This window comes from Perissodus microlepis, chromosome 23 (genome assembly GCF_051167445.1).
Source record: "Perissodus microlepis isolate ML-2025 ecotype Zambia chromosome 23, ASM5116744v1, whole genome shotgun sequence".
Taxonomy (NCBI): Eukaryota; Metazoa; Chordata; class Actinopteri; order Cichliformes; family Cichlidae; genus Perissodus; species Perissodus microlepis.
The window spans coordinates 19,661,943-19,672,836 of NC_140482.1; the positions used below are offsets into that span (position 1 = coordinate 19,661,943).

Sequence of the window (10,894 nt, forward strand, 5' to 3'; positions counted from 1 at the left end):
CCTCCTGGCCGCTGGGTGTCGCTGCTGCGCTGTTTGTGACTCTCCTCCTTTCTCCGCCGCTGTCAGCTAATCTGTCGCTGCTCGTCTTCTTTGTACCTCTTCAGAATATCAAAGTCCGGTTAATGCAGGTACGTGCCATAACAATGATTACTGTGGATCCGTCACGTGGAGGCGGTGCTTCCTCACTTACAACTGTGTTGACTTTAGTCGCAAAAGAAAAAGAAAAAAGAGTGACGAAGAAGACGTTGAAAGCTCGGGGTGTCCTGATTAGGTTAGCTAGCAAAATATAGTTAGTTCCATTATCGGACAAAAACAGATCCTGCATAAGAACTCAACTTACAGTCCGAAGTTGAAATTAGGCGCCGGTATCTGGCTCTTGCTAGCAGTTTGTCATGATTACGAAGATCTTGCTAGCTTCGCTGTCTCGTTTACTGTGATCAAGTTGTTCTTTATTGCGCACAGTTTTCACACTTTTTATACTTTTTTCCCTTTAGTCGCTGATCATGAAGAGCTCCAAGGACGCCGTGCAGTCAGCAGCCAAAGAGTTTCTGCAGTTTGTCAACAGAGGAGTGTCTCCGTATCACGGTAAAGTCTGCAAAACTCTGGATTTATCCCTTCAAATGTAATAAAATATGTATCATACGGAACTTACGTACATGGCAGCGTTGAATGTTTTTTTTTCCAAGTTCCAAACTGTACCGAACCAAACTCCGTTTATAAATCTTTGAATTTAAAGTCCTGTTGAAGCTCAGCACCCGTTTATATGAGATAAAGTATTATTACAAACCTTCTCCGTGTTGTCAGAAGCAGGCTTTTAATTCGGCGACCATGTTTAGTACATAGTAAGCATAATAAGAAAAAGTCCAACTTCTTAAAAATATTACTGGTGCATGGCTGTTGTAGCTCGCTTATTGAGAGTCTTACTGGCATATTTATATTGGCAGTACATTAGAGCCACAGAAGGTAAATGCATAAATGGAAAAAAAAGAAGGAGCTGGATGAGGTGGCTAAAGATTTGAGGAAAAGAAATTTGGAAATTTCAAGATTAATATTGCAAATTTACACAAAATGTGCATGTGGTAAACATTGCCACCCATTTCTGAGGGAAAGAACTACCAAATTTACAAGGAAAAACTTGTAATTTATAAGAAAAGATATAAATAAAATTTTAGCAAGATGGAAAAAAAATTAAAAATGCATTACAAAAAAAAAAACAAATTCATGAGGAAAAAAATGACATTTACAAGAAAATTGGCAAAATTAAAAACTGGCAAAATTAAAAAAGGGGAAAATTCTGAGAAAGAACTGGTAAAATTACAAAAAACTGAAACAAATACATGGAAAATACTTAAACAGGTAAAAAACAAGAAAAAACTCCATTAAATTAACAAAAATCTATTGAAATTATTATTGAAAATTATTTTTATTTAAATTATTGAAAAATTAAGCAGTTATTTGAATTTACTATTGCTCTTATAATAAATGCACAGCTGGAAACTGAGGTATATTTTCTGTCTCTAAAGAGAAAGTTTTCTCATTTAATAAAGTTCATTTAACAAGCAGCTGAAAGTAAAACAACTTCAGTAAAGCAGGTCCAGTCACATACCAACCAGTTCAGTATGTTGTATATGACACATGCATTATAGGAGTCCAGGGTGTGCCACTCTTTTCTTTGTGGTGTAATTTTAAATTTGACACCTGTTTTTCCTCCCACCAAGTTTTTTATGCTGACAGTTTGTTGCTTTTGTGCTTTAAAACCAGTGAGAATCAGTGAAGAGAAGGCAGCAGGTTGAGTTTGATAGGAAAGACGGCGAGTGTCTCTCTGCTGTAATCAGAGCATAAACGGGTTCTCATGTTTCAGCATTAACCAGCTGAGATGCAGTTCAGATCACCTTTGAGCCAGAGAGATAAGATTGAGATGGAACAGATATTTCATCATGTCTACAACCTTTGCCCTCTGAACTCTGAACTCTATCCCCAACAACAAATAAAGAACCAAAGAATTAAACTAATTTTTCAGTTCCTTAACAGGAATGAAGTGCAAAAGGTAATAAAATTTTGCACTTTTTTTGGTTTATTTTGGTAATTTAATTATTGAATTGGTAGCATCTTTTAAATAGCTTTCGCACACTTGGTTGAGAAAAGATAGACACTTAAAAGTCATGTCTTTGCTCTGAAACTCATCTCTACCTCATTTTAGGCTTAACAAAATCTGAGTTTTCACTAGTTTGAAAAACAACTGAAAAGTAGAAAATAGCTCCCATTGATTTACTGAGGAGTAGTTAAATGTGACAGTGAGGTCTCTAAAACTCAGACTCTGTTGTCTCAGTACTTTAATCAGCGTTGAACAGTAATCATGACAAACAACGCCCAGCACTGACAGCATGTAGTCAGACTGCATAGATCACTTTGACTTTAACAAAACCAAATAAACTTCATGTTTCCTCCGCTTTCTCGCCCTGCAGTGGTTGAAGAATGTCGCCGGCATCTGCTGGAGGCTGGGTTCATCGAGCTCAAGGAGACGGAGCAGTGGGACATCAAGCCAGCCAGCAAGGTGGGGTAAAAAGTAGTAGAATGGAAATCTAAATGGTTCGCACAAGATTGCACTCTCAACTGTATATGCTGAAATTTCAGAATTTTTATTTGGAAAATCTGACCATGTTCACTAACTAACCAAGGGCTTTTATTTTGGAAGTATCATGATAAATGTCTGTAAACGTCTAGGGGCTTTTGTTTTGAAAATCTGACATTAGATTTTGTTTTGGGAAAAAGAGACCCTTTAAAGCAGGGGTGTCAAACTCAAATACACATTGGGCCAAAATTCAAAACTGGAACAAAGTCGCGGGCTAACATTAATATTTATTGAAATATATTTATTCCTCCAGATATAAGAATGAATCTTTTCTTATGGACTCAAACACGTTTTGCTGAAAAACTGAATATGGAACAAGCAAAGCTTAATACTAAACAATATATATATTAGCTGTATAATACCAGTAGGCCAGCTCTAATAGTAATTTGGTATGGCTTCGCAGGCCAAATGTAATTAGGCTGCGGGCCAAATTTGGCCCGCGGGCCAGAGTTTGACACCTATGCTTTGAAGTATCCTGGTAAATTTCTATAACAGTTAAGGGTCTTTTATTTTGAAATTTGAACGTGTATTTTAACATCCTGAAGTCCTTTACCTTGTGTGTTGTGTATATGTCAGGTAGACTTTTAATACGAAGGAAAATTATCCTGGTGAATTTCTATAATTTTATTGATTTTCTGCAACAATCGAGGGGTTTAATTTTCAAAGTTTTGCATATGTTTGAATGTCCTCATAATTTCCCAAAAGTAACTGGGGACCTTTTATTTGGGAAAAAATGACCCTTTAAGATATTCTGGTGAATTTCTATAAGAGCTGAGGTCTTTTGCTTTGAATATCTGACATTCATTTCACATCCTGACAAGTTACTGTAACTAACGGAATTTTTAATTTTGGAAAAGAATAAGAACACATTATTTTGAAAATGTGTTTGAGATTTCTGTTAAGTTATAATAAAGTGGGGGTATTTAATTTATCTGCATACGCCTGAATTTCATGATGGCTTCCTATCATAATAGCTTCCTAACGGAAGCTTTTATTTTGAAAAATGTGCATACATAGGCTTCCTCCTATAGTGCAAAGACATGAGTGTAAGGTTAACTTCTGTTTAAATAGTTTTCCATTGGCTGTCAGTTGAGATGTGATCCAATATTCAGGAGCAGGCATAAAAACTCCATTTGAATCTACCAATCACAAGCAGGTTGTTTCTGATTGGTGGACTTGGCTATGTTTAGCAGTCTTGCTTCAAGGGAGACCACAATGGTGCTAAATTTGCCGTCTTTCCCGTCTTCTCTCTGCAGTACTTTGTGACCAGGAACTTCTCCAGCCTCATTGCCTTTGCGGTGGGTGGACGTTACCTGCCGGGAAACGGCTTCTCGATGATCGGCGCCCACACAGACAGCCCCTGCCTCAGGGTGAGACTCCGTCCACTCGTTCACCTGTTGTCAGCTCTTTGCTTCCACTCTGGATGTGAAGCCAAACCACAGCGGGGAGGAGCTGAAACATGAGGAGAGTGAAGCTGAGCCGATGCTGAGAGTCATGAGGAATGGTTTTTATTTTACTATCAGCTTCTTCCTCTGATGTTTAGGAGTTTTGGACGCCAAAGGAAATGCTGCGTCTGTCTGGAAAACAAACATGGTTTAGTTTTAGTCATTTTAAGGTCTTAGAATAATCTGAACACTGAGGCAACCTCATCCAAATTCTTTGTACCAAAAGAAGGGAAGAAAAATCATAATTGTGTTTATTTTTTGATTATGAGATTATTGATTGTGTTTGTGCTTCCAGGTGAAGCCGAGGTCTAAGAGGACCAAGCAGGGCTGCCTGCAGGTCGGCGTGGAGTGCTACGGCGGCGGAATCTGGAACACCTGGTTTGACCGCGATCTCACCATCGCAGGCCGCGTTATGGTCAAGGTAGCGTGATTGTTTTTATGTTTACTTCTGTGGCTTACTATTAAATCTGTGCAGTCTGGTTTTCTTTGGGGTTTTTTTTTGTTTTGTTTTTTTTAAGCTGTACAGAATATAACATACAGAAATGTTAAATTCATTGTAAGGCTCAATTGTAAGGTTTTGGTCTTTTTTTTTTTTTTTTTTTTTCCTTTTTTTTTTTTTTTTTATTAAAGTTTCTGCATCCATTTTTACAAAAGACAAATTGAACAATATGCCGTTTTCTTTTTGAAGAACATAAAACAATATGAAACATACACTCCCACCTCATAATTATAGGAGTACCAGTGGGTGTACAAAAAGAAAAAAGAAAGGGTCCAATCTAATAATACGAATAGTAAACCCTGGAGTACAAGATAACAGTTCCTGAGTGTACAAGAGAGATGTGGAGAGTTTCAGAGCCCACACCCCCACACAGACACGGGAAAAACAAAACACACAAACCAAGAAAAAAAAAAGAAAAGAGAAAAAAAAAGAAAAGAAAAAAAAAAAACACAGACATAATGAGTGGTCAGCTTAGTTGTAGAGATAAGTCAAATCTGTAAGAGAAAAGAAATATGTATAAAGTAGGTAAGTAAATGCCACCATAAGGCGCAGGCACAATAGAGTCCATATACTTAAACTTAAACATCTTACTTAAACATAAGATAAAATAAAATAGAATAAAGTCTGAGCTGGCTAATTGGGAGCGTTGCGAGACCGCAAAGTCTGAACATGGTCAAAAAAGGGTTGCCAGGTCTTAAAAATTTGGCCATAGACCCACGCAGGGTGAATTTAATCTTTTCGAGTTTGCTAAAATGCAAAGCATCTCTGATCCAGATTTCCCAGGATGGGGGAGAAGGGGACTTCCAACATAACAATATTCTGCGTCTTGCCAATAAGGTGAGAAATGCTACCAGATCCGCTTGGGGCGTCGGCAAGACAACTGTATCAGGAAGAACCCCAAACAAAGCAGTTAAGGGCACAGGTTGGAGGGTTAGCTGGATGATCTTTGATAAAATCAGAAAAATATTAATCCAGTATTGTTTGAGGGATGGACATGACCAAAACATATGTATTAGAGAGGCAGGTGTTTGATGACAACGGTCGCAATCAGGGCTAAGGTTGGGGTATATTTGAGCTAGTCTGGCTTTAGTCCAGTGTACACGGTGCAAAATCTTACATTGAATCAGCCCGTGTTTGGCACATAATGAGGAGCCATGGACCCGGTAAAGAATTTTATCCCAAGAGTCTGGTCTTAAATTTGATATAAATATGTAGCTATTTTTCTGTAAAATAAAATGTATGTAAATTTATGACCAAAAACATGAAGCCATTTTCTTTCTAATCAGGAAACTGGTTTGCTTTCTATGCGGAGCCTGACCATCAGCTTTGACCCATTCCTCTATAAAATGTCAAACTTCGGTGCTGCTTTTTTGATGACATTTATCGAGCGCACCACTGAGGACGAGAGGCTAAATGTCTCGCCTACAGCTGTCAGCTCGAGCCAGACTGTGACACAACAGTAAACCCGTTTAAATGACTGAGTAGTTGAATCGCTTTTTACAGCAAAACATCACAAAAACGCAGCTGCATGATTCAGAAAATTCAGACAGGCAATACCTTTTTGTCAAAGACCTTAGAAAAAGAAAAACACACAGTGGAACACTATCAGTCACCTTAACATTATTGAAGCAGCGTGGGATCATCTTCTGTTGAGTCCGTTGAGGAAAAAAAACAATATAACAATCAGTAGGAGCTTCGACAACAGTGACATATTCACAACTGTTTCTGATTACATGATCCATACTGTTGATTTCCTCTTAATGTGTGCATGCAGGAAAACCTGTTCAACTTTGGCCAGAAAATAATTAACAAATCAATGTAGATCCGTAAACTGGGATCCTGTTTTCCGAGCTAAATGTGGCCCACAGTTAGTTTATGTAATGTCCTTTTGATGTGATGGAAACTCCATATTTTTTACTTCAGAGTGGCGGGAAGCTGGTGAATCGACTCGTTCACGTCTCCAGGCCTCTGCTCAGGATCCCTCACCTGGCCATCCACCTGCAGCGGGACATCAACGACTCCTTCGGGCCCAACAAGGAGAACCACCTGTCAGTTACTAAACGCAACACTTCTATGAAATGCACCACTTTTATTGAATTTGTTACAGTGGAAGCTCATATTAAACATGGACACAGGCACAAATAATAAAACCTAATCCCCGTGAACACTTTATTTCGGGCTTCTATTCTACCCTTGGATCTGCGTGATGTCATAGATAGGCAGGGAAGCCTGTGTGTCATTGCCTTTTCTTGTTCTATTTTTAGTTCATCATTGATGTGACTTTGAGATGAGCTTTGGTTTATAGTCGGTATCTTTCATCTGTCTCAGTGTGCCCATCATCGCCACTGCCGTCCAGGAGGAACTGGAGACAGGCTCGGCGTCCTCTGGAGACGCCTCCTCTGCTGCCAGCACGGTAACCCCAACCTACAGATCTGTAAAAAGCCCTGAATGGGATTACATTCATTCATCCAAAATTTGGGTAAAAAATTGGTATTAAAAGCTCTTTCAGATACCTTAAAATGCTGAGATACCTTGGCCTGCAGAAGCTGGGAAATGCCGAATATTTAGATCATTTTGAGGCTTGAGTAATCTCTGGAATAAGAAAAGATGATCTATCAGATTTGGTGTCTGAAAGCTAAAGATAAACCGCGTCCTTTCAGCTGACATCACGAACATGAGTCTTAAAGATGCTGCGTTGTGCTTTGTGTCCCCTCAGGCAGAGAAACACCACCCAGCGCTGGTGAAGGTGCTGTGCTCGGAGCTGGGAGTCGAGCCAGAAGCTCTGCTGGACTTTGAGCTGTGTCTGGCTGACACGCAGCCTGCGGTGAGTCCGCGAGTAAACCATTGACTTCCTGTCACTTTCAATGCAGTGATGATCCCAGGAGGTCGGCCGATGTCTTTAGTTTAATCAGTTTTATGACAGCTGGCACAGAATCCAAGACAAACACATGCAGTTTGTTTGAATCAGGTCAGTAGATCCAAAATGATCATGTGTTTGGCTGCCAAGAAGAACCACCATGAAGAGAAATGTGGACGAACTGATAAATGAAGGCAGACTGAGGCTTGGGCACACTCAAGATTTAGCTTGAAAATGCCATCAATTGCATTAGTAGGCTTAAGTATCTGTCACAACAAAGGAAGGAGAGCGATGTCTGCACAGTTAGCTCAGATTGACTCTGCAGGCATTTCAGAGAAACTTAAAGCGACTAAAACTCTAAAACATCTTATGTCAGGTTTCATTTCAGATGTGTGAATAAAACAAGTTGATACGGAGCTTCTATGGCTCTGATTTTATTCCAGTAAGTTAGATTAATTTGAGTATAGTTTTTAGAGCACCGGTTCTCAGCAGTGTGCTTCATACTGTAAAGACCTACCGATAGAGAGAGAGAGAAGCTTTTAAGCTTTTTAATCTTAAAAGTAGAGATGGTGTCTGTCTCCTGAGTCCAAACTGGGAGCTTATTCCAGAGAAGAGGGGCCTAAAAGCTGAAGGCTCTGCCTCCCATTCTACTTTTAAATATCCAGGAACTACAAGTAAGCCTGCAGTCTGAGAGCGAAGTGCTCTGTTGATGTGATACAGTTTAGACAAGAAATGATGGGCTCTGATTATTCAGGGATTAGTACAGTACTGTGCAAAAGTCTTGAGTCACCCCTCATATCTTTATATTTTTGCTAAGAACGTATGAAATGCGCGCAGCAATTTATTGAAGCATGCAGAAATATGCCACTTCTCTTTTTCTTTTCTTTTTTTTTTGTCCTCCACTTGTCCGGGTCCCTCAATTTTTTTTAAGGACACACTGCACACCATGCTGAGAGACACCAAGTTTTCAGCTAACCGCTCTTTGGGAATCACCTCGCTGGTGAAAAAATACTATTTCATGTCTGTCAAACTGTGTTGTGTTTGGGATTTTTCATAGATTCAACTAAAGAAATGGGAACAAATTGTGTTTTTCTGCATGAAGATACAATTCAAAATTGGTTCTTTGCTAAGTTGATAATTGAGTAAGGTACAGTTTTCATGCTTGAATGATTCATAGGTCAGCGTTAAGGATTAACTAAAAAGGGTTAGGTACGACTGGACTGAAAAAGCAGCCACTGTCCAAAGAAACACTTTGAAAGAGCTTCAGAAAGTTGGGAGAATTGTCGCTTACAAGCACTTTCAAAATTACAGCAAAGTCTGGAAGCAAAATGTAAAGAAATGATGGGGACTCGAGGCTTTTTCAGAGTAGTGTGTGTGTGAGGAGAAGGATTTTAAATTCAGTTCTTTGATGTGTTTGGGATCAACCGGAGGCTTTTCAGAGAGCTTTTAGAACAGCTTCATAATGATAAGATGTTACAATGAAGTAATAAATGTACCAGTTATTTTTTTCAGCATCACTCTGAGACAGGATTTCTAATTTTAGTGATATTGATCAGATGAGAGAAAGCAGTCTTCCAGATTCAAACACACTATAAGGCATACAGGAGCTTCTCCTCACACTCTGTTTTTCACCTCGAGGACTCTGTGAGACTTCCAGCCTCGGTTTAAATGAAACTCCTCAACAGTTTTATGAAAGAGGGTCGAAAGGGCAGACTCTCATTCTGCTCACTTATTCCAGGCATGTTTGATAGGGACTACTTGCTGGAGTAAAATTTGTGCAGCGTTGGTGACTATATTTGAAACAGTGGAGAGTTATGATGGTACTTAGTCTCTTTGTACCAGTGTGAGTTATGTATATGAGATTGAACAGAGTTTAAAGTTGTTTTTTTTAAAAATCTGACCGTTTATGTTCTGTAAGTCTAGTAACAAAACGTGAGTCGGTGCCTTCCTCTCTTGTCTCTGCAGGCTTTAGGAGGCGTGTACGAGGAGTTCATTTACTCTCCTCGTCTGGACAACCTGCACAGCTGCTACTGCGCCCTGCGGGTCAGTCGCTTTTCCACCTGCTGCAAGCACAATTTCACTTTTACTACCAGGCCAGAAAAAGAAAAAGGATTTATTTCTCTTTTTCTTCTTGTGTCTTTCAGTTTGTTCCCACTGCCTCCCCTGAGCTTGAAAAAAACATTTATATGTATATTTTCAGTTTATTTATAGTTCTTCACCGTTAAATGCAGCAAATGTGTTTTGTTCTGTTGTTTAGTTTAAAAATAATGGAAAGATTTACTTTAAAAGCTTTAACATTTGAATGCTCTGAATGAAAATGTAAATAACTGGCATTAAGCTGGGATTCAGTTAAATGAACTCGTGCTAATTTCTTCCTCACAAAGACTCTCCCAAATGTTTTTCACATATCTCACAAAGCAGACGGAGGTTTTTAATCACACCGAGCCACGTTTCTCAGTCCTCACTTCCTCTTTCTTGCTCAGGGGCTGATGGAGTCCTGCACAGCAGACTCTCTGGCTAAAGATCCCAACGTCCGTATGATCACTCTGTACGACAACGAGGAGGTGAGTCCACCAAGCTTTTAGAGAGGAGAATGGGCCAGTGTGGGGCAGCCAGGATACCAGAGAAGCAGGCAAACAGCAGCTTTAGTGTCTCATAATTAAACAGTAATAATAATAATAATTAAAAGCTCCTCTGCAGGTGATTCTGAGATGATGCAAAGCTGCTGTTTGCTCTGGATATCTCACGTGAAAAAACATGAAAACAACCGGCAGAGCGATGAAGAATGATGTCATCGCCTGCAGGCGAAACTACCTGGGTGTATTTTTTACAGTGTGGCCTGTTTCCTGTAGGTGGGATCAGAGAGCGCTCAGGGCGCTCAGTCCAACCTGACAGAGCTCATTCTCAGCCGCCTCGCCTCCTCCCCCTCCAACCTCACCGCCTTCCAGCAGGCGGCGCCGCTCTCCTTCATGATCAGCGCTGACATGGCGCACGCCGTGCACCCCAACTACCAGTCAGTATCAGCATGAGATTACATGCTCTCAGACATTTGCACTAAACGGTCATTCGAGAAAGAGAAGGCGTTTTAGATCATTAAGATCAGATAAAACCTGTAATCGCTGGTCTTCATTTGTATTCTAGTTTGATATGTTTTTAATTTTGTTTCCTCTCAGGGAGAAACATGAGGAGAACCACCGGCCGGCTTTTCACAAGGTGAGTCAATTTAATTGGTATTTAAAGTTTAGGAGACTCATCAGGTGGTTGATTTCCTGTGTGATTTTTTTTTTTTTTTTTTTTTTTCTTTCTTTTGTTTCAGGGCCCGGTAATCAAGTTCAACAGCAACCAGCGTTACGCAACTACGGCTGTCACCGCCTCCGTTGTCAGAGAGGTCGCCAGCCAGGTCAACGTGCCGCTGCAGGTAAATTGAGAACTGAGTGATGGCATTTGTGTGATTGTAGAAG

General features: G+C 39.8%; 1 protein-coding gene across 2 annotated transcripts in view; it reads left to right on the top strand.

Moving 5' to 3' along the window:
- The window catches only part of dnpep (aspartyl aminopeptidase), a 15,112-nt gene continuing 4,218 nt past the window's right edge, over nt 1-10,894 (top strand). Inside the window, exons 1-13 of one of the 2 annotated variants that reach the window (XM_084922688.1) lie at nt 1-128; nt 495-585; nt 2,466-2,554; nt 3,889-4,002; nt 4,373-4,498; nt 6,500-6,624; nt 6,905-6,989; nt 7,293-7,400; nt 9,399-9,476; nt 9,917-9,997; nt 10,286-10,446; nt 10,607-10,646; nt 10,750-10,851. In XM_084922688.1, coding sequence (XP_084778814.1) covers nt 123-128; nt 495-585; nt 2,466-2,554; nt 3,889-4,002; nt 4,373-4,498; nt 6,500-6,624; nt 6,905-6,989; nt 7,293-7,400; nt 9,399-9,476; nt 9,917-9,997; nt 10,286-10,446; nt 10,607-10,646; nt 10,750-10,851 — 1,206 coding nt within the window. In that variant the 5' untranslated portion in view covers nt 1-122. Of the gene's footprint in view, nt 129-163; nt 272-494; nt 586-2,465; nt 2,555-3,888; nt 4,003-4,372; nt 4,499-6,499; nt 6,625-6,904; nt 6,990-7,292; nt 7,401-9,398; nt 9,477-9,916; nt 9,998-10,285; nt 10,447-10,606; nt 10,647-10,749; nt 10,852-10,894 lie in introns of those variants that run through there. The other variant, XM_084922689.1, reaches the window with a different exon arrangement.